The sequence below is a fragment of the Pipistrellus hanaki genome, assembly GCF_964339955.1.
Source record: "Pipistrellus hanaki genome assembly, chromosome: 2".
Classification (NCBI taxonomy): Eukaryota; Metazoa; Chordata; class Mammalia; order Chiroptera; family Vespertilionidae; genus Pipistrellus; species Pipistrellus hanaki.
Window position 1 is genome coordinate 72,299,744 of NC_140504.1, and position 23,357 is coordinate 72,323,100.

The window sequence follows — 23,357 nt, forward strand, 5'->3', positions numbered from 1 at the left end:
GCTCAGCAGATTCAGAAGTCCACAGTGTAATGGGCAAGTAGACTTGGCACTTGTCCTGTGAGTTGTACTTGCTGGGGGCAGTGTGATCTCCTCTGCAAGGAGGAATCAGGAGCAGCTCTGCTGAGAAACCTGGAGGTGTTGCCTGCAGTGCTGTAAGCAGTTAATTAGTTACTTCACTTCTCATAGCTTCAGTTTCTAAATGGATTCATAGACTTTACCTATTCTTCCAAGTGTTTGTAGGTGTAACAATAGCAGAAATATAATGTAATAATGATACATTATAATATAACTAGAAGCCTGGTGCACAAAATTCATGCATGGGGGGTCATCCCCTCAGCCCAGCCTGCACCCTCTTCAATCCCAGACCTCTTGGGGCATGTCCGACTGCCGGTTTAGGCCCAATATGGGATCAGGTCTAAATCATCAGTTGGACATCCCTCTCTCAATCCTGGACCACTGGCTCCTAATCGCTCACCTGTCTGCCTGGTTGCCCCTTACTGCCCCTCCCTCCCCTCCTCCTGCGCCCCCCCCCCCCCCCCCCCCCCGCCAGCCTGTCTATTTTAAATGATAGTCTTAATGGATATAGTAATCTTGGTCTCAAGTCCTTGCTTTCCATTACCTTGGGTACTTCATGCTATTCCCTTTTGGCTTGTAGGGTTTCTTATGAGAAATCAGGTGTCAGCCTTATGGGAACTCCTTTGTAGGTAACAGTTTTTTCTTCTTTTGCTGCCTTTAAGATTCTCTCTTTGTCTTTAATTTTTGACATTTTAATTAAGATTTATCTGGGCATGGGCCTGTTTGGGTTCTTCTTGTTTGGGGTTCTCTGTGCCTCCTGGACTTGTGTGACTTTTTCCTTTACCAGGTTAGGGAAGTTTTCTGCCATTATTTCTTCAACCACCTTCTTTATGCCTTTTTTTTTTTTTTTTTTTTTTTTTTTTTTTTTTTTTTTTTTTTTACTTTTCTGCCTCTTCTGGTACACCTGCTATTCTAATATTGTTATATTTAACATTGTCCCACAGCTCCCTTAAGCTGTCCTCCTGTGTTGGTGTTTTGTTTTGTTTTATTTTTGTCTGATTGATATTTTCAACTCTGTCTTCTAATTCACTGATTTGATCCTCAGCTTCTCCTAATCTGCTGTGTATTCCTCCCAGTGTGTTCTTAATTTGTGTTATGTCATTCTTTATCTCAGACTGTTCTTTTTTCATAGTTACTATATATTTTTTTCATGCTGTTGAGCATCTTTACCATCAGTACTCTGAACTCTGATTCATTTAAATTTCTTATCTCTACTTCAGGTATCTATTCTCCTGGAGAATTCTCTAGTTCTTTCACTTGGGGGTTGTTTTTTTAACTCCTCATTTTGCCTTTTTGTTTGGGTTTGTGACTATGTATCACCTTCTCTACACCTTTCAATCTCTAGTGCAGGACAGTGTTAAAGGCTGTTTCTGACTGATTAGATCAGGAAAAGATGCAGCCTCTAGAACAGTGTTTCCCAACCTTCTCTCATGATGAGAATCACCTGGTGGAGTTGTTAAAACACAGATTCCTGAATCCCAACTAGGAAGTGCTAAACTAGAATTTTTGAGAACATATAGGTAAAATTGCATACCTAACTTAGTGCTCTGTATATAACATCTGTGTTAGAGCACTAGTTAAGTATACAATTTTACCTATATGTTCCCAAAAATTCTAGTTTAGCACTTCCTAGTTGGGATTCAGGAATCTGTGTTTTAACAACTCCACCAGGTGATTCTCATCATGAGAGAAGGTTGGGAAACACTGCTCTAGAGACTACCTCTGCCTACAAGACTGATAGGATTCTGATTTCAATTGCCCCGTAGGCAATCATCCTCATATGTGGCGAGAGTTGTTTTCAATAGGTTGGGACAGTTGCTTCTGCCCAGAGGCTAATTAATTTTAATCTCTTAAGTGGCCTCAGGGCAAGGTGTTTTCCAGTAGGGTGGAGGACTGTCTTCTCCTCAGGCAAGGTAGATGTCTATGTGGGAAAGATGTCCTCTGCTGTGTGAGGGAATAACCCAGTCCAGAAAACTTGAGGTGTCTGCCTTCTGAGCTCTATCCTCCAAGACCCTAGTCATGGCTTCTGCTCTCACAGCTCCAGTCCACTTCATGCTCCTCCTGCTGGAGCACAAGGAGGGTAGCTTCACCGGGAATTTTGTGTGTTGGCCCTTTAAGAGGTTGCCTGGATTTTCAGCTGTTCCTCTCTGGCAGGCAGCACCCCCCCCCACCCCCCCCACCCCCCCTCCGCTGCTTTTCACAGCCAGATGTCATGTGGGTACTCTCCTCAGTTTTGGTGCTCTGATGGGGGGCGGGGGGTGGGGGGGAAGGAGGGGGCAGAGGGGAGGAGGAGGAGGGACAGCTTGTGGCAACCCCCCACAGCTGAGATATCTCTCTGGGACTTCAGTTGCTGTCCCTGGGTGCCTGGCCAGCCATGTTGCACTTCAGCCCCTCCTACCAGTCTCTATATGTGGTTTCCACTTTTGGTCCCTGGGTATTAGGGTTCTCTCCTGCGTGTTTTCTGTTGATTATTCAGCAATTTTTTTCTTTCTTTTCTGTATTTTAGTTATAATACCAGTTTGATCCTGGGAGCTTGTCTATGCAGCATCCACTTACTCTGCCCCCATTTTTGTTTATTTATTTAAAATATATTTTATTGATTTTTTTACAGAGAGAAAGGGAGAGGTATAGAGATTAGAAACATCAATGGATGAGAGAGAACCATTGATCAGCTGCCTCCTGCACACCCCGAACTAGGGATGTACCTGCAACCAAGGTACATGCCCTTGCCCGGAATTGAACCTGGGACCTTTCAGTCCGCAGGCCAGCGCTTTGTTCACTGAGCCAAATCGGTTAGGGCTGCCCCCATTTTTAATCTTCTATGAAAATGTTTCTTACATACCATTATATTCGCAGGGCCGCAAAAATTTGTTGTGGGCCTTGAATTTAACATGCTTGATTTACTATATAATATATAATTATTACAGATAAGGCTGATCATGAGCATATATAGTGCTTATGACATAGTGCCAAACTATTACTTCATTTAGAAATAAAATGTAAGCCATCTAGCACAAGGTTTGACTGGCAATAGACATTAGTCATTGGTCATCATATCATTGCCCCTACTGACTCCAAAGAACAGAGTCCTTTATTGCCTTGCTCTCTGGATGCAAAGTCATCTGTGGTTCACTTTCCCAGGTTAGGGAGATCTTGTGTCTCCTCTCAATCTTACGTCAGGTAACTTGACACTTCATCTTCTCAGAGCAGATCCTGAACTTGGGCATCCATCCTGGTATCCGTAGGACCTTTCAAGATTGGCTGGACCTGCAAGGCTGCTATCGCTATGACAACTAAATCTGGGAAACACATCATGTGTAAAGCAGGAAGGGCTGGTCTCCCACCTGTTTCCTTAGCCTGAGTACATGTGAGGTTTTAGCTCAGCTCTGAAAAATGTTAGTGGCACATGAGTGGCAAAGCCAGGATAAGCTGAAGCCAGTTCACCCCTACTTCATTCTGTCTGTAGCCTCTGAAATATACTGTAAGGGGCACTCTGATCTCCACCTGTAGTTTTTAGACTAGGAGAAAGCAAAGGTGATGAGTCTGGACAGAGGGGGCTCTGTGTGGGTATTGGGGGAGAGGATTAGCTTGGTTTGCTCTGTAGCATTCAGTCCTTCTAGTAGATAAAAAATAGCATGTTAACTACTCCTTTTCTTTAATTAAAACTTATAAAAATTTTATTAAATAATGGTTGTATAAAGAATTATTTTAAAGTTTGAATTCATTCAGTCACTTTTTAAATGTATGTTGTGTGCCTACTCTGTGCCAGCCACTAAAAGTGAGAAAAAGCAGAGGCACCCCCTACCCTCATCAAACATTCTTTTGTTTGAGAGAGCACCTGGACAGACAGGCAATAAGTAGAAAAATGCCTGGGGTTCTTGTTCTTCAGTTAAACTTAATTTAATGACATCAGGAATTTACTTCTAGCTATATCTAATGTTAATGTATACTTTATTTTCATGGTTGACACATTCATACGTACAGTGCCTTTACTTTTGGGAATAGGTTGGCGTCCATATTTTTATTTTCCCTTATTAGTTCCTTTGTTTCTTTCTGTGTATGGCAGCTAACATTTTATCACTTGGTGTTGGTTTGTTTTAAAATTTTGTTCCCCCAAGCCCCGCCCCCTTTGCTGTTACGTAGTTTTGGTTCCACTACCTGGAAAGTGTTTCTAGGCTGGTCATGTAGTTCCATTGCATATCCTGTTCTATGTAATATTTAAATACTATTTAAGGTGATTTTAGATAATTTAAAAAATAATTATACATTTATATAGTCAATGTAACAACATGAGTAATATGCTACAGTTATTTTCAGTTGTGACTTCAAAAGCCTACCAATGTCATGTGCAAAATCATTTCTTATCCTTTTCTTCCAGGTTTCAACAGTTTCACCCTTTTCTTTGTGCAGCCGATTTTAAAAAGCTTGCTTCCTTGTATGGTAGCGATAAGTTCGATTTGCCCTATGGGATGAGGACATCAGGTCAGTAATGTTATTCTTACCTTGCCCTATTGAAAATGAGTGGTGTTTGATGTGAACGGCATGTTTATATAAAAATAGGCCGTTTGATCTTTCTGTTTCATAATGATTTCTAAAGAATATTATTTTGGGATGGGAAGAGGGAATCCATTTTAGTATAGAACTCCGTGTGAGGCAGGATAGAATAAGAGGATTAAAAAGGTAGATTTTTATTGTTGTTCTTAAGACACTAATTTATACTTTGTTCTGCCACCGCACTGTTAATGAGTCCCAATGCCTTATCTTATTCCAATTAGAATTAGCAGGACAACTCTGTGTTAACTTCCTCCCCATCTCCCACTTCACCTCTTTACTTGTGGGTTTTCTTTTATTTCATCAGCAAGTTCTAGCTCCTTGACCGAAGAGCTAGATTAAATTTTAAAAATTTAATCAGTGGGTGTTTTATTTTTGCTAAATTTAGAGAGAAATATTTCATCCACTAATAATGAGACACTTTCCCCTCTGCCTGATACCTGATTGGCTTACACAACTTTATGTTCTCCATTTTGGGGAGACTCTAAAAGCCCAGAAGGTGACAAGCCTACAGTTTTCTGACTTAAATTTTGCTTATTGATTGATTGATTGATTGTGTGTGTGTATGTGTGTGTGTGTGTGTGTGTTTTAAAAGGGTATTGCAGAAAATTTGGTAGGTAATTCAATAAGGATAAATTTGCTGCATTTGATTTCTACACTGATTTTAGTTTCAGAATTATCTGATTCTACTGATTTGGGGATTACTTTTTATGATTGTTTTCCCACAAAACCCCTTATTTTTCATGTCCTCAGAGCATTGACCATTGTGATGTGCCTGTTAAGTAGTGCTGGCTAAATGCAGTTGTATCATGAATCTTCATCCCAGGAGAAATGAAATGTAGCTACACCAGTTGTAATGGCTTTGGGGAACAAGTAGGGGTAAAGGTAGCTTCCTGTGTACCCAAGAAGCCACGATTCCTTTCACTCACAGAACTTCATTTGTTTTCTAGCGGAATATTTTCGACTTGCTCTTTCAAAACTGCAGAGCTGTGACCTCTTTGATGAGTTTGACAAGTGAGTTCATTTCCTTGCCTCTGTTTGACTTTTAGTTTTAGCTGAAGTGGTTCAAAGCATGCACCCCGAGGTAAAATGTCATCACTTGGGAAAATTCCACAGCATTGGTACATAACTAAGACATCTAGAAGTGGTTTCTTGAATAAACAAACAACACTTGAAATAAACAAACTACAAAAATAATTTAGAAGCTTTGTAATGTAATTGGCTGGCTCAAACCTTTGCAGAAGTCATACGATGGGCGATACTACTGCAAAGTCAGGGTGTTTTTAACCCACATTCATCTTTGCTAACTTGTTCCTGAAGAATTAACTCTCACCCCCGTTAATCAGCTCACAGCCTCACTCCCGGGCTGTTTCCCACACCCCTTCCCGTACACATTCTGACCTGTTCCTCAGGGTCCTTTCTGTTTCATTTGAATATTGGGTTTCAGAAGCAGCTCTCTTCTTTTATTCAGAATTATATTTGAGCAAAGCAAACAGCTTGCTTAGATACACATTTTCTGACTACACATGGTAATTTAGCTTTTAGAAAATTTTGATGTCAAGTTCACCCCCTAGAAATTGAATTGTCAGTGTAATCTATAGTGTGTGTTTTTTTTTTCCCCACAAAGTTTTAAGCTACAGAGGAATGATATGGATAGTCTATAATGGTCTGACCTCCATTCAAAAGTAGAATGCAGAATTTCTCTTCTTGCACAAGAGAACAGAGGTGCTATTGGGAGCAGTGTGTATGTGGGGGGGAGGGGGAGAGGGGCGGTGCAGAAATAGGTTAGTGGACAGTGGTATGAAAATAGAGTTTACATAATAGAGAGGGAGGAACAATGCTAGATTTTGACTGAGTTCATCTCACCTGCCTCTGTTGGGGACCCGGATTATTGATGTGCGGATTATGTTCTATATGCTGGTTCATTTCAGTTTGTACCAATTACGATGCCATCAAACTATCTCAGTTTTGGTGTTTGATTGTCTACAACAACCACCAATATATTCTCCTTTCACCTAATGTTTAGATAGCTCTTCCTTGTAGAATATTTTTTTGTGTAGACCTTGGCCATGCGACTGTGCTTTATGTCAATTCTCTCTAATTTTTACCACCACCCTGAAAAGTACCCTTGATGATCTCCATTTTAACTGGAGAAACTGAGGCTAGGCAGACAACCGTATGTGTTTGTTACACCTGCTAAATGCCCGAGCCAGGATGTGACCTAGATTGATTTATCCAGTGCCTAGAGTTCTGATTTACAAGTGATAATGATCATTCCTCAGATATTTGCAGCAAGTATCTGCAGATATTTGAAAAGATTCTTGGCCCTGTACATGTGAACTACTGACAGGAGACCGGAGGGTATGTGAATGAAAGTTTCCTTTCTGCTTTGTTTTTATCTTAGAACTAGACTGTGCTTTGTTGAGTTGCTTTCAGAACCTCTCAGGCACAGGTGTTTATCACGTATGCACTGGCAGGCTGCTTCCTCTCTGCTGACTTGTGCTTGTCACTCTGCCCCACCTCCCTCTCCCCACCTCACCTCCCCGTCAGTCACTGCGAGTGTCTACCCCCCCCCTTCCCCCGCATCTCCAACCTCCAACTCAGGTTCATAGCATCTCCAGAGTTGGGAGGGAGGTGGGTATGGTTGGTAAGGAGAGACTGGAAGTCATGCAGTCATGCAGATTGCACAAGAATCCTTCAGTCTGAAGTCGAATAAATGCAGTCAGAGACTCTTCAGGTGGAGAGCGAATGGAAAACTCCATTTTGGATCCCCACAGAGTGGCATAACTATGCACTCAGATACTCAGCATTGCTGAGCTGCTTGCTTAACATGTGCACACCTGTTCCCTGGAGACGATGTTTGGAAATTTGATATTGTTGACTGAGTCAGGAAATGCCCAAACCTGCAGAGAATTTTTATGAGTTTATTTTTGCCAAGCTGACAACAGATGCTGGAGAGCAAGATCTCAGCTGGTCTGGAGAACGGCACTCTTGCAGTTTATTTTATACATTACAATCAAAGGAGATTTGTCCTGGCTGGGCAGTTCAGTTAGAGTGTTGTCCCAATATACCGAGGTTGCAGGTTCAATCCCTGGTCAGGACACATGTAAGGATCAACCAATGAATGCATAGATGATCAGAACAATGGGTTGATGTTTTTCTCTCTCTTTCTCTCCCTCTCTTTTTTCTCTTTCTCTCTCTTTCTCCTCTTCTTTTCCTTCTCCTTTTCCTCCTTCTCTTCTTCCTTTACCTCTTCCTCCTTTCCACCATGCCTCCCTCCCTTCCTCTCTCTCTGTCTCTAAAAAAAATTAATAATAAAAAAAGAATAAAGGAGATCTAAGAAAGGTGCATGAAATCCATTAGTAGTAGATTAAGGGGACAGGAGAAACACATACTTTTGCATTCGTGGTGCAGGATAGTTAATAATCAACATTTATGGCACATACAGATGGTATGCAGGGAATAATATGACAATGAGGGTTCTGTGGTCTGGTGCTCTGGTGCCGGTGCCTGTGTCTTTGAAGGGTAAGAAAAGAAAATTACTCCAAAGGTATGTTATCCCAGATGCATAAGAACAGTGGACAGAGCTCCACAAAGTGAGGATTGACCTTTGCTAAGGAAGCTGTAGGCCTGGGACGGGACTACCTGCTGTGACCTACCCAGTTAGGGATTTGGGATCAGACCATCCTGTGTGGTTACTTTTGGTCACTGGGCTTGTCAGGCCTGCCATGTGGCCCCCTGAGTATGTCAGGTTTATTGTAGAGCCCCCTTTTTTGCCCACAGTAAGAATATACCTGTGACATTATCTTCTCTTTGCCTATTAACTTTTGAGAACAGGTAATAAATTTTACCTATATTTTAAATAAGTCATTCAATGTTTGTCTGGATCCCACTGTACAATACAAAGACAGTAACAGGCCAGCCTGGGCCTGAGCAATACATTTCAAATGTATTCCAGAAAGGCAGGTATGCTACCCTGCCTTCTGCTGCCCAAGTCCATTCAGACTGTCCCCTGAGTGACCTGCATGTACCATTTCTCCTCCAGACCTTGCAAAACTGCTCTGGAAGAAGGAGATCTGAGAACAGGCCCTCTTTCTCAGGCAGAGGATTCGACTGCCCCTGGTGGGGGAGTCGTCCCCTCTGGCTGCCTGTATGTGGAGGCTGGCCCCCGGGTGTGAGGAGGCAGCCTTGTTGGCCCGGGATCGCTCACTCTTTGTGCTGGGTCTGCAGGCCGGAGAGGAGGGACTGGGGTGCGGAGAGGCGAGAGCCATCTTTGCTCATCCCCTTTCCTTTGGCTGCTCTCTTCACCCATATGTGATTCTCCCTCCAGCCTCTTAGTCCCCTCCAGAAAGGTTCAGACAATTCTTTTTGTTGTTATTTCAAATCTGGATCCTTTGTGATCCCACCAGATACGACCCTAGCTTTGTTTAGTTACCTTATTTAGCGCGCATGATGCCCTCAGCTGTGGTAGGTTCCACTGGGAAATGGGAACACTCCGAATACCAGTCGCATTTACAAGATAGGAGTTTTGTTCTTTCTCACAGCTGTTGTGTAAATGTTAAGTTGGCAAAAGAACATTCCAGGACCAGCCCAGCAGCTGAGCATCAGGGACCGAGGCTTCTCCATTGTGACTCTGGATTTCTCTATACACAGTTTCCTCCTTAGGGTTTTCTCCTTGGGGTCTGCATTCTGGCCAGCAGGGAGGAGGGAGGGGAAGGGCACGCCCCACCCAGTAAGGCTCAGTGGATAGAGCGTCGGTCTGCAGACTGAAAGGTCCCGGGTTCAATTCCAGTCAAGGGCATGTACATTGGTTGCGGGCACATCCCCAGTAGGAGTGTGCAGGAGGCAGCTGGTCGATGTTTCTCTCTCATCGACGTTTCTAGTTCTCTATCCCTCTCCCTTCCTCTCTGGAAAATCAATAAAAATATAAAAAAATAAAAATAAAAAATAAATCACATATACTACTTCATTGCATTCCTGTGAGAGCTGCAGGTCTTCCCAATGCCGCATTCCGTGACATCAGGGTGGAAGCTTGAAATGACCCTTGGTGGGATGACTTATGCCATGGTGATTGGCAAACACTACAGACGCAAACACCCCAAACCCTGGCCTCTCTCATCACCCTTCTCCCTCCCAAAGAGAACTGGTCGTTAAACATGTAGTAGCAGCCACTGATTATGTCCGGTTGGCTAGGAATATAATGACAAAACCACATCTAGCTGTAAATATGACTGGAAATTGTAGCCTTTATTCCACCTGGCTGTATGCCCACCTTAAAAAACACACCGAAGAGTCCTGTTTTACTGAACAAAAGAAACATGATTATTGAAGGACAATTAGCAGCATTCATCAGCATTCTCCACATTGTCCTCGTCCCCACCTGTTTGTGCCTGGGAACCGTCAGGATTCTGAGTCAGTTACCTGGTAACTGGAGAGCAGCCTAGCCTGGTGCTGGAAGCAGCCGACGGTGGTTTCTCCCTTGGAGAATGGATACTCTGTGCAGACTGTGGAAACGTACTGGGGTTGTAAACCATTTTGAGGTGGCATCTCTCATGAAGGTCTTACTTATGTCGTCTTTGTAAAGTAGTAAAGTAAAGAGAGAGCCTTTTTCTAAAGTTAAGACCATGAAGAACTTTGGGCCAGAAATAAAGAGCGAAGGGAACAGGAGTGTGTGTGTTTGGCCAAAAACGGTGTGAAAGAGCCTTGGAGCTGAAACAATTCCATGCTTGTTCTTTGCTCTCACCTCCTCCCTTCCACAGCCACTCCCCACTTCCCTCCCAAATAACCTCAACAAAAGCCACGTGTGTGTGTGTGTGTTTTCCCCCCCCAAAGCTTTTTGTCACCTAGTAATGATTATAATAATTTGCTTCCTTTTAGTAATCACCTCTGTTGGAAAACATTCACATTTTAGAAAATTGCCTTTCTCCCTAATTTTTATTTGTTCTATGTGAAAAGATATACGATAGGACATGTGCATTACCCATTTTATTTAATTTAATGAATCTCTTTGGTATATGTTTGTACCAAAATAGAATAAAATAAAATAGGTAATGGACATGTCCTATTGCATGATAGGAGGATGCAATCTTGGGCCTTTTCCTTTATATTCTTTCTGAGTTTCTCTCCGAAGCAATAGCCCGGCAGGTTGGATAAGGTCAATATTAGGGCTGCTGACCTGTTTCCTAACAAATCGCAATTACCTGAGCTGACCTGCCCCTGATGTGTTCTGTGAACAAGTCAGACCCAAAGGCAAAGTTGTGAACTCATAAAGATGGTCCGAGGCAGGACAGATGGGGATGATCCAGTTCAGCCTCCACATGTTAACGATGAGAGCTGAGGTCAGGAAAGGTGACATGGAAGTCTGAGACGAGAGGCATCCAGCCTCCCACGGAGCCCCAGCGCCCCCTCACATTCTAATAAGCAGAGAAAAGACCCCACGATTGACTGTCTTAACCCGAGCACCGTCCTGAGAGGGAAGGGGAAGAGAATTCGGAAATTGTTCATCCTTTTGGTCCTATTCTTTAGGACTTCCAGGGCATCCCATTGCCGCATTCATTACTGAATGTAGCTTATGCTTTCCTCCTTAGCCTCAAACCATGTTTACCCAGATGGGTCACAGGGTTAAACTAAAACATCCCCAGAGTACCCGTGTCAGTTCATTGAAAACACAAATATGTTAAAGAGGTTCTCTTTATCCCCTTGAAGATGCCTGATCTGGATAGACTCTTCTCTGAACAGATACCACAGAACCTGTTTTTTCCCCTCAGCTCTCACCCTGCAGATAAGATCGCGCGGGCAGAGTCAGTGTGCGAACTGGCCTTCTCCCCAGGGCTGCCTCTGTGCCAGCCGGTCCTGCCCAGTTTGGGAAAGAAAACAAGTCTCCCAGAAACGTTGGCAAACAATATTTTTAATTGGGGTATAATTCACATAACATAAATCATTTAAAGTGAACAATTCAGTGGCATTTAGTATATTCACAATGTTGTTCTACCACCACCTAAATTATTTAAAAACAATTATAGTGGGGTATTTTTCATGTTCCTTCTTTTATGGATATACTAGAGGCCCGATGCACGAAATTCTTGCAAGGGGCTCGGCCCTCAGCCCTGGCTTCATCCGGAAGATCGTCAAGAAGGATGTCCAGGAAGGTCTTCTGGCTGTCTGGTCTAATTAGCATATTATATTTTTATTATTAAAGATCAGCTGTCAGACCAGAACTTTGGCAGCAGGGGACTGAAAATCTGCTAGAAAAGGATAGCTTGAAAAACAGGCTATTGTTTGTATGGCAGAGGGTGAGGGTGAGGAGGTGGGGGCATGGAGTCTTCTAAATAGGAGGGGTTGGTACTTGGTGAGGGGAGCACTCACTGCTCTATGACCTTGGGCACATTTTTTGAGTTTCTGAATCTCGGTTTCATGCAAAAGAGGGAGGGCAGAACCACGCATGTGCATTATGGCAATGCCAATTTCAATAGGAAACAGCTCAGTCAGTGTCACCAGGGAAAGTGGGTGAAGGGTGTGCAGGGCTCCTCAGGACTATTTTGCAACTTTCTGTGAGTCTGGAATAATTTCAAAATAGAAAGCTTCAATTGAAGACACATGGAAACATAAGACTTACACATCAATGTTCAAAGCAGCAGCATTCATAATAGCCCCAGATGCCCGACCACTGCAGAGCAGGTCAATAAACGGATGCCCGTTTAAATTAAACAAATGTAATGGCTGTCATTCAGTCGTGGGAAGGAATGAGGTGCTGACTCATGCTGCGACCTGGATAAACCTGGAAAACATGAGCCATGACAGAAGCCAGTCACAAAGGACCACATGTTATACAATTCCCTCCGTGCAGAGGAGCCAGAACAGACACGGCTGTGGAGACAAAGAGTAGAGGAGTGGCTGCCAGAGGCACGCACCTGCCGCTGGCCCGGGGCCTCTGGGGGCGGTGGACGCTCCGTGTTTGATAGTGGTGGTGGTTACACCGCCTTGTGAATATGCCAGCACCCACTGGATCTCATTGTTTCTCATGGTGAGTTTTATGCCATGCGAATTATATCTCAATGACAAAAAGCTTTTGAAAAAGAGGGTGGTGGTGGTGACCTAGTTTCCTTTCTAACCTCGACAGCACCTTGTTCAGAGGGCACCGTGCGGCCGTGCCTGGGACAAACCGTTTGGAGTGACGCAGCTCTAGTTCCCTTGACATTTTACCTGTATCCTGCTCTGCCGGTGTGACTCGGTTGGTTGGGCATCATCCAGTGTCAGTTTGATTCCCAGTCAGGGCACATGCCTGGCCTTGGTGAGTCTATTTTGAAGAAGTGGCATTAGAAGAAGTTTAAATTTTAAAAATTTGGCTCTCAAAAGAAATTTCAATCGTTGAACTGTTGATATTTGGCTCTGTTGACTAATGAGTTTGCCGACCATGGCATTAAGGGACCCTCACCACAGAAAAGCAATTCTTAAAATGTGCCCATGTTGCAAAGCCCTGGCACTCCCCGGCTGTCTATGTACAGCTTCTAAGCACCGGCTTGCACGCTGGTCCCCGGGACTGCTGCTCTCCTCGGTGGGAGTACATTCTCCCACAACCAGAGCAGCAGCAACCCCAAATCACACAGTCTCAGCTCCCACTTAAAAGGCAGGCACTCGCTCCCCACTCCCACCCACCAGCATCCCATCCTGGAAGCATGCTGGGTCCCGGAAGACTGAGTCCTGCCTAGGGGGTCAGAGTAACCAGATACAAACATCTCAGCTAACAGAAGCACCTGTGCTAAATGAGCGGGGTTTCGTGAATGCTTCCAGGTTGCTAGCCAGGCAGAATCCATGAGGTCAGTGTCAGCAGAGCCTGGTTAGATTGGTAGCCAGCCGGGGCGAGCATGTGGCTTTGTGGACAACTTCAAAAGAAGAAACGATCTATTGGGTATTTAATACATATTAAAAAGAGCCGGCCTCTGTTAGAGGCATCCACACCTGCATCCAACTCCGGACACCCTGCTGGTGTGCAGGGTTTCTTGTCATGGCGGCACTTGCAGCCGGGAGGGGGCGTGAGAGGAGGGAAGGCTGTGATTCTCTAGCAGCAGGGCGAGTGTGTGCGGTGAAGGGCGCAGCAGTGACGCAGCCAGCTGTTGTAGAACTGTAGACATCCCGCACACGTGCTAGAGAAAATGGTCCCGTGCAAGGGAATAACAACATTGAAGGCCTCAGGGGGGGGTGACTCACAAAAGGGCAGCCTGGGGTGAAAGGTGAGGAGGTCACGGGGCCACGGCCCCGGGAATGCTGTGAGGGGGAGCACAACTACCCTGTTTCCCCGAAAATAAGACACTGTCTTATATTAATCTTTTCTCCCAAAGTTGCGCTAGGTCTTATTTTCAGGGGATGTCTTATCTTTCCATGCGCTAGGTCTTATTTTCGGAGGATGTCTTATTTTCGGGGAAACACGGTAGCAGTCAGGGCTCCACCCGCAGGGCACTGCACAGTGTTTTGGGATCTTTGGGCTGCAAGTGACTATCGTCCTGAGTAAATGTGATGAAAACAAAGCAGACCTTTAACTCCCACATCCCTTAGGTATGTGGTTCCTGGATCTGCAGGCTTGGGGTTCTCTGGCCTGAGGCGAGGCGAGGCGAGGTGAGGTGGGGCGGGTGGTAAGGAGGGGAAGGGAGTGGCTGCTTACGGCTGCACAGACTGGACTGCAGGCTCCTGGGACACCAGTTCACACGTGCAGCGCCTGAATGGTGCGTTGTACAGCTGGACTGCGGACAGCCTGCGCCTCTGTGGAGCAGCTGTGGGTGTGGGCACTCCTTTAGTCAGATATGGGTAACTGTTGGGAGGTGGCAGGATCTCTGGCCCTCCCTGCCTTTTCCTGTTCGTTGCAAGAAACAGCAGCTGCTCTAACTTGATGTCATTACACAGTGTTATCTGAGCAGAAAGGAAAGGGTGGATAAAAGGAAGGGGTTCTGCTCAGTCATTCTCTTGCTGGGAGTAAAATCTTTTCCAGAGCATCCAGTAGATTTCCTTATGTCTTACCGCCCAGGGACGGGTCCCAGGGCCACCTCTAGACCAACCATTGGCAGGCTCATGAAAGCAGGGCTCGGTAGCAAGGCACGAGGCAGTGGGAACTGCCACAGGTTGTTGAAGGTGGAGTGATGTATGCGAATCATCATATGATGCTGCTGAAGGGGAAAATGAATACCAGGAAGCAGTCAACAAATAAAGGCTGCAGATATGTGAAATGGGCAATTCAAGTTCGCTTTCTCTACATGAGGGCACTGCTGTCTCCCTCTGCATGAGGTGGTGCCTCTCCTGGATCGGCCTCTCCGTGAGGGAGTGTAACCTCTGACACTGCACTATCAGCAGCTTCCCGGGTTTTCCATTAGCAGGGCCAGGCCCCCTGGAGTGAGTTTGCTTTCCAGATGAGCGGTTTGGGGCCTGTGCTTCTCCCTCCCTGCTTCCAGGATGCGGAAAGGAGGAACCGCTATCTGTTTCTCCAGTCTCAAAAGTCGGACAGTGACTGCCACACTGAATGTAACAACCAAACCGGTTTCTAACCGCACAGCCTGTGAGTCGGATGCCTTAGGTCGGAGAATACAGAAACAGAAGTGACACTATTCTGGCCCCTAGAGACTCACGTTCACTGCGGCTATTTGTGCATGAAGGCCGTGCTAATTAAATGTGGTGAAGTTACAGTCACTCCAGGGACCCTGCACGCTATGGCTTCACACCCCAGGAATTAGGAAGAACGGGAGCCTGGACCACCTGGATGAAGCCGAGGAGAGGACGAACCACTCCTTTAGTCGTATGTGGGCATCTGCCGGGGAGAGGGAAGCCGTGAGCTGCAAGGTGTGTGGTTCAGACCGTGCATGGGCATCTCACACGTTTCCGAGTCTTGGCGGCACTGTGAACACCAGCTGCAGAGAAGCCGTTAATGCCAGCCCTGGTTGGTGGCTTGGTTGGCTGGAGCACCATCCTGTTTCACAAAAGGTCCTCGAGTTTGTTTCCAGGTCAGGGCACATACCTACATTGGGGGTTCGATCCCTGGTCAGGCACATACAGGAGGCAACTTCTCTCTTTCTCTCTCTCTCCCCCTATTTCCCTTTCCTCTCTCTCTAAAATCAATTTTTAAAAAGAGACTGCCAAAGGGTAGCCCCGGGCCACCTGGCCTTAGGTGGCCTTTGACAGGGAAGTGGCCTTTGACAGGGAAGTGGCCTCCAGCCTTCATTCAAAGGACAGAACTAGTCTAGTGACCATCATTGTAGAGAAGCCTCCTCCACCCCACTGGATGTTATCTATCAGGAACAGAGCTGTCATTTCCATCCTGTCCATTCCCAGCCACTTCCTCCCCATCGGCCTGTCTGCTCAGCATTCCACTGGGGTGGTGGAGCCAGCTTTAAAATTCAGCCTCCAGCCCTGACTGGTTTGGCTCAGTGGATAGAGCGTCGGTCTGCGGACTCAAGGGTCCCAGGTTTGATTCCGGTCAAGGGCATGTGCCTTGGTTGCTGGCACATACCCAGTAGGGAGTGTAAAGGAGGCAGCTGATCAATGTTTCTTTCTTTCTTTTCTTTTTTAAAATATGTTTTATTGATTTTTTTACAAAGAGGAAGGGAGAGGGATAGAGAGGTAGAAACATCGATGAGAGAAGAATCATCAATCAGCTGCCTCTTGCACACCCCCTACTGGGGATGTGCCCGCAACCAAGGTACATGCCCTTGACCTGAATCGAACCTGGGAACTTTCAGTCCTCAGGCCAACTCTCTATCCACTGAGCCAAACCAGTTTCCACTGATGGATGTTTCTAACTCTCTCTCCCTCTCCCTTCCTCTCTGTAAAATAATCAAAATATATTTTTAAAAAATAAAATAAAATGCAGCCTCCAATTTGCATTAAGCTGACCCGGAAGTTATGGAAGGAAAGGCCAGTTAGCCTGTGTATGGGAACTGCCCCTTGCAGAGCATTCATGGGGAGGACCTGGGGAGGACGACAGCCATTCGCCTGGAGAGGGAGGCGCTCCCTTTACTGGGGCTCCCAGCTCCTCCACCTGCTGCACATGAGGTTGCCTTCCTGGAATTAGGATGAATGTCAAGCGTGCATAGAAAAGCACCTGGAGGCGTTACTTTCATAGTTAAAGGCAGACATTTTTAGAAGAAACATCCCTAGAATGCATTGTGACATGCCCAGGTGGAGGTGTGGGGCAGGTCCTCAAGCCTGTTGGACACGCCCATCAGACCTTCCCACCTGTGAAACTCTGCAATACTTGTTTTTGTGACAAAGTAGACACTGATTTGGACATGACTCTAACTTTGGGAGCTAAGAGTTTCAAATTAAAACATGTAAAAATAGTCTTAAAATATGGAGCGTTAAAAACATAAACTAGATGAGCTAAATAAATTCTCAGTCAAAAAGGTAATCTCATGCATATAGGAATGTGTATTGTTTCTTCTTAACCTGACAAGGCCAATGCTTGGCTCTTTGCAGTGGTTCCTGTACTTCTGCATTCTCTGCAGTTAACTACTCTAAGCATTTGTGCAATTTTGCTCTCATGAATTTCCTAAGGGCCTGGCAGATACCAGTTCATCTGGTCTGCTGATTTCCTAGTTCTTAGAGGAAATTTTTTCTCTATACTTCCATGTCATGAAGGCAGTCTCACCAGTCTTCCCCTCCATCGTTTTGTCCCCTAGAAAAGAAGGGCTCGATCTGTTTTGTCATTTCTCCAGGTCTGTCTGGGCAGGGGGCAGCGTGGAGGAGAAAGATGGGACAGGCTGTTTGTGGAAAGCTGACAGTACACAATACGTGGTCCTCGGCCGATCCCAGCCAGCAATAGAAGTCCCACTTCATGTCCTGCTTTTCAGCCCTTCACCAAGAACAGAGAGTGAATTTTTAGTTTGTATTGGTTAAGCTCCAACGACCAGTACATGTTTGGAATTTAAGTGAGCCTGGGCAGGTACAAGGAAGTTGCACTGTCCTCATCTGATTCCATCTGTCTGTCTCCACATTTACAAGATATAGCAGTAATCAGAGCTATGATAGAATCTCAGGTAAAACATAGTGACCATCTGCAGATGAGTGGATTAAAAACCTGTGGTACATCTACACAATGGAATACTATGCTGCTGTAAAAATGAAGGAATTCCTACCATTTGCAACAGCAAGGATAGACCTGGAGAGCATTATGCTAAGCGAAATAAGCCAGTCAGAGAAAGATAAATATTACATGATCTCACTCTTTGTGGAATATAATGAACAACATAAACTGATGAACAAAAACAGATCCAGAGACAGAGAAGCATTGATCAGACTGTCAAACCTCAGAGGGAAGGCAGGAGAGGATGGGGGGAAGGGAGAGAGATTAACCAAAGGACTTGTATGCATACATATAAGCCTAACCAATGGACACAGACACTAGGGGGTGAGGACATGAGTGGGGAGATGGGGGGCAATGGGAGGATAATGACACATACATAATACCTTAATAAAGAAAAACCCCAGGGACACAGAAAAAAATAAAGGACAAAAAATGTATATATAGGTAACAAATACACTCACATCAGTATTAACATGCAAAATCTGTGTCTAAGGAGGTTTCTATAGTTCAAAGACCTGTATCCAAATTCCATCCAAAGTTCTCTCTTTGGAGTATGACTTTGAAATGTTAGTTTTCTGAACTTCTTTATTTGTTAAATGGAACTATCAGCTTACTTATCTCTGTGGGTGGTTATGAGATTCAAATGAGGGAACTTATTTGTGTATGGGCTGATAAGGGTTAATAGCTGCTGATGACAATACACTTCTTAGGCAATGTTCTTCTCGAGTCTTGTACCTTTGTGTTACATCCTTAGACCTATATATGTCATAATTGGCTCTTTTTCTATTTGTGCAACAAATACAGTGTGGCTTTGGGTTTCTGAAAGTATGAATGGGTGTGGGAATCACTAATTCTGTCACAGATGGCTCAATCTCCCCCTTGTCTACCCAACAGTGTGCCGTGCAAAAGGTGCGTGGTGGTTGGTAATGGAGGAGTTTTGAAGAACAAGACGTTAGGAGAAAGAATTGACTCCTATGATGTAATAATAAGGTAAATATATTTCTCACTTGCTAAACTGGAATTGTTTCAAAACGTGGCTTCCTGCTTTAGAACAGCTGTGTTTTAAAAGGCGGAGGAGCTGCTTTGATATTTCTAAGTACATTACACAACCTTGTCTCTCGGTTGTTGGCTCAAGACTTCAGGTCATTCACTTAGCACATGCTCATTAAATCCCCTTCATATGCCAGGTAGTTCTGGCCCCAGGGGACACAGCAGTAAATACACAAGGCTCTCTTTCTCTGTGGAGCATATAATCTAATGAGAGGAAGAAAAACGTAATTGAATAAGGAAATATAATAATAAATACCGTACAGACAATTAAAAATAGATGATAGAGAATGATTGGGTGGCTACTTTAAGATGGATTAGCACCCTGAGGAGGAGACCTCTAAGCTGGACTGAGTGCACAGTCCACGCCAGCCCCATGAAGCTCAGGGAAAGGCAATGCAGGCAGAGAGAATGTTTACCACAGGCCCTTGGGAGGCTGTGATCTGGGTTTGAGAGAAGTAGCAAGAAAACCACTGAGGTGGAAGGGCTGCAGGCTGGGAAAGAGGGGTGCCATTGGAAGCTCAAGAGGTGGGCAAGGAGCAGGCTATGTAAGCTGGGCTTAGACTTTGTAAACTAGGATGAGGGCTTAGATTTTACTTTAAGTACAGCAGGAAACGTTTGAAGATTTTTAAGCATGAAAGCAGTTGACTTGGTTATCTTTAAGAGCCTGGCAAAGGCCTGAACAGTGGAGTATGAGGGACAAGGGTGGAAATGAAGAGGCCAGGCAGGCTGCTGTGTTCAGGTAAACGATGGGGACTTGGATCAGGGTGGTCTGGGCAGAGGAGGTAAAAGGTTGGATAGATGGAACGTGTTTTAGAGGTAGTGTTATCAAGATTTGTTAGTGTATTAGATATGAGCAGAGATGGGGATAAAGGAACCAGGGATACCTCCTCCTGAGTTTTAACCCTACTATTGTGGTTCTTATGTTCCCATTTTTATTTGCCTTAGTTTCCCTGGAGGTAAGACTGAATTACCAGTAATGCCAAACAAATTTTAAAATACAAATGCAAGTTTCTGCTTTGATCAAGCAGCTGATCTATGAAAGGGAATTATTTCCTTGGCCCTTATGTGTGGAAGACTGATTGATTGCCCTGTGCCATAAGAGCAATGGCCACATGGCAAATGTTTGTCGGACAGACACCTCTGGGAACTGGTGGAAATGGTTCAGACTGCACTTGGTCTACATATCTTGTGTGTTTTTCTGTCCACAGGATGAATAATGGTCCCGTTTTAGGACACGAAGAGGAAGTTGGGAGAAGAACAACCTTCCGACTTTTTTATCCAGAATCTGTTTTTTCAGATCCCAAACACAATGATCCTAACACCACAGCGATTCTCATTGCTTTTAAGCCGCACGATTTAAAGTGGCTGTGGGAATTGTTGACAGGTGGCAACATAGTAAGTTGGCAAAACTGATCTCCCTTCTGATTACCTTAATTATTTTTTTTTTCTGTAACAAAAGACAACCACAGTGTTTTATTTTCTGTATTCTTGCTTTATTTCAGAACACTAATGGTTTTTGGAAAAAACCAGCCTTAAACCTGATCTATAAACCATATCAAATCAGAATCTTAGATCCTTTCATTATCAGAACAGCAGCTTATGAACTGCTTAATTTCCCAAAAGTGTTTCCCAAAAATCAGGTATGTATTTTCCTTGGTACGTTCAAACTAAGGATCCTGCTGGAGTAGAATAGGGGAACCTTAGGGGTCTCGCCTGGGTCAGTGAGATTAGGAACCTGTGGATATTACCTTCATGTTTTTCAGTTAGCAAGATCAAGAATCTTTAGTGAAGCTTTCTTCCTGCCCTTGCAGGGGCCTTTCTGGGGTCTCCATCTGCATGCCCAGGTGGTTCATCTCTTGCAACTCTCCCGTGTTCTGCAGGGGGTGGGGGGAGGAGGGGTGTCAAGTGGGAGGGAAGAGGACTGAGGATCAGGCTGTTCTGAGCAGTAGGACTAGTTTCAGGACAACGCATGGCTTTCAGCTAAAAGGAGTGGTCTCAAGCAATCTGCTATAGAAACCCCACAGGGAAACCAGAGGAAAGGCAAGGACAGTAAGGCAGCCCAGAAATACTTCTGCAGTCACAGGAGACATGGGCACCGAATTCTCAGCAAATGGTAGTTACAGCAATATTGACAGTTCTTAAAACTCCCAATTCTTTAGTTAAGAGAAATCTCCCTGACTGTGACTTTTGCAGGCCTGTTTGTGTATAACACCTAGAAAACAATAATGACTAGATCAGTCCAGTGGCAGAGATGCTTTCCATTTGAAGCCTGGGTAACTTGTGTAATCAAGTTACTTTTTGTAATCAGGGAAAGGCCCAAGAAACACACCTCATGTATCTTTTCTTTAGGCACGATAAAAACAATTCTAAAGAATTACAGGCTAAAAATGAAATTACTAAGAAATATTTTTAAAAGGACATATTTCTCCTTCCTCAATAACTCACATTATCTCACAAGAATTTTTGCTTTATATCCTTCTAGACTTTACTATGCATTTAAAAACATAACATTTTGTCCGTCCAATAGATAATATTCTATTTTCCCCTCCACCTAATTAATAATTCTCCTGTTTAGAACATTTAGGTTTGTATCCAGCTTTTTCTTTCATAAGTGACATGAAAATACATGTGCTTTTTTAGGGATTTTCTGCACACTTACATGATTTCTGTAGGATAGTTGCTTGAAAGTGAATCCCCAAGTCAAAAAACCATAAATATCTTATGTTTAAACCCTATTTCTTGGTATTGAGAAAAAAGCAGATTCTTAGTAATTCTGAGGTGAAAAGGCAGATAATTTTTCCTAAGAGAGGTATGATCAGGTTTAACCCTTTTCTTTAAAATTTTTTTCTTCTTAAATTATTGATTTTTAGAGAGAAAGGGAGAGGGAGAAACATTGATATGAGAGCAAAACTTTGATTGGATGCCTCCTGCACGCCCCCTACTGGGGGTTAAACCTGTAACCCATGTGTGTGCCCTGACTGGGATTCGAACCAGCATCCTTTTGATGCACAGGACACCACCAACTGAGCCATACCAGCCAAGGCATTATCTCTTTTATTTTAGGTGGCCTCCTAACTCCAAAAGCAGAGGAAGACCTTGGTTTTACTTAGAGATGGTACTGGACTAGTTGTAATATGTTAAATTTCTGGTAGGACATGGTGTCAGATGCCGTTCAGAGGCTGAGCACAAACAATAAACCCTGGTTCTGGAAACATGGAGGTCATATGAGTGAAGAATAAGAAAGGAAGAAAACCTGTTTGAAATGGATTAAATAAAACATGTACATAGCAGCAGAGGCAAATCTGTAACAGGGTTTTGTTAGAAAAGGAAGCAGAGAAATGATTGGAATGTAAGATCAAGGATAATTTTTGTTTGTTTTTTAAGATGTTTTTATGGTGAAGGAAATGATTCAGTAAAAGAAAATATTGATGCTGAGGGCAGACAATGGGTAACTGTAGAAGCAAACTATTGATAGTTGAAAGATGTGGTATAGTGCCCTCATGAGAAGTTGGCTGTAGGGAGAAACGGGCCATCCGGTCCCTGTAAGAGAAGTGAATCCTGAAAAGCTGGGTAAAGATGAAGGTAGATTTGGAGTTGGGAAGATGTAGGTTTTGTGCGATTGCTCGTTTTCTTAGAAAAATGAGGGTTCGATTGTTGAAGTAGGAAGGAGGCTAGGGCTGTTTGAGCATAGAGAGGTATACAATTGTCATCTTGGAGAGTAGGTATGGATATTTATTCGGGGAAACTTTGGTCATAAATGTAACATGCAACCAGGCAAGTATGTTTTGCAATCGGGCAAGTAAGATGTTTTCTCTCGCCCTTTCTGCTGCTTGGGTGTGGCTTTATCCAGGATTAGGATTGTCAGGCGACAATATAGGTTCTGTGGGTGACAGCTGCAGGAGAATTGTCTGTCTCCGTAAGGAAATGATTATAACCATGAAGTACTCTAAGGAGTGGTAAGAGGAAGTATATGGCATTAAGAGGTACAAGAGCCCCAAACAGTAATGGATCAGTGAGCTGGGTGACTCCTAGGTTTTAATCCAACCATTAACTTCCTATTCCAGCATCTGTTCACAATAGTGCTGGGGGCAAGAAAACTTACACCAAAGTTTGTCAGGCTTTCTTTGCCTTCTGCTGTTTACTTGATTTTTACTGTTTTTCTTTTCCTCAAAACCATAATCAAATATAATGTCCCTGGGATCTGAAAATATTTGACCGAAAGGAAATCTTGAATTGTTGATAAAACGTTGACATATTTTGTTTATTCCTTTGAAGGCCATCCTACTGAGCATAGCAACTTTGAATGCCAAGATCCTCCTGTCAAATAGCTGAGACAGCACTTCCCTTAGTAGTTGCACATGTGAAGGGGATGTAGAATTTCTGTTTGTAAATGAATAGGGATCCAGTTGAGGCTGATGACGACACTCTGTGTATATCTGGAATCCTTGTTGTCCAGTCAGGTACTTGCTACCATGTTTCCCTGAAAATAAGACATCCTCCGAAAATAAGACCTACTTACAGGTTTCCTTCTGAGTGAAATATAAGGCCCCCCTAGGCTAAACATGAGAGATTTGGTCCACTGATTCTGAAAGAAATGGAGTCACAAGAAATTCACCAG

The 23,357-nt window shown here is 44.1% G+C and overlaps 1 protein-coding gene and 1 long non-coding RNA gene across 12 annotated transcripts in view; one reads left to right on the forward strand and one right to left on the reverse strand.

Moving 5' to 3' along the window:
- Nucleotides 1-23,250, reverse strand: part of LOC311618196 — a 31,401-nt gene extending 8,151 nt beyond the window's left edge. The window contains exon 1 of the long non-coding RNA XR_014794269.1: nt 23,233-23,250. This is a non-coding gene — a long non-coding RNA (uncharacterized lncRNA). The remainder of the gene's footprint in view (nt 1-23,232) is intronic.
- ST3GAL6 (ST3 beta-galactoside alpha-2,3-sialyltransferase 6) overlaps nt 1-23,357 on the forward strand; it is an 80,249-nt gene that overhangs the window by 54,169 nt on the left and 2,723 nt on the right. For all 11 annotated transcript variants that reach the window (XM_084875490.1, XM_084875495.1, XM_084875493.1 and 8 more), the window contains 5 exons: nt 4,454-4,557; nt 5,577-5,640; nt 18,584-18,679; nt 19,948-20,134; nt 20,242-20,379. In XM_084875490.1, coding sequence (XP_084731616.1) covers nt 4,454-4,557; nt 5,577-5,640; nt 18,584-18,679; nt 19,948-20,134; nt 20,242-20,379 — 589 coding nt within the window. The remainder of the gene's footprint in view (nt 1-4,453; nt 4,558-5,576; nt 5,641-18,583; nt 18,680-19,947; nt 20,135-20,241; nt 20,380-23,357) is intronic.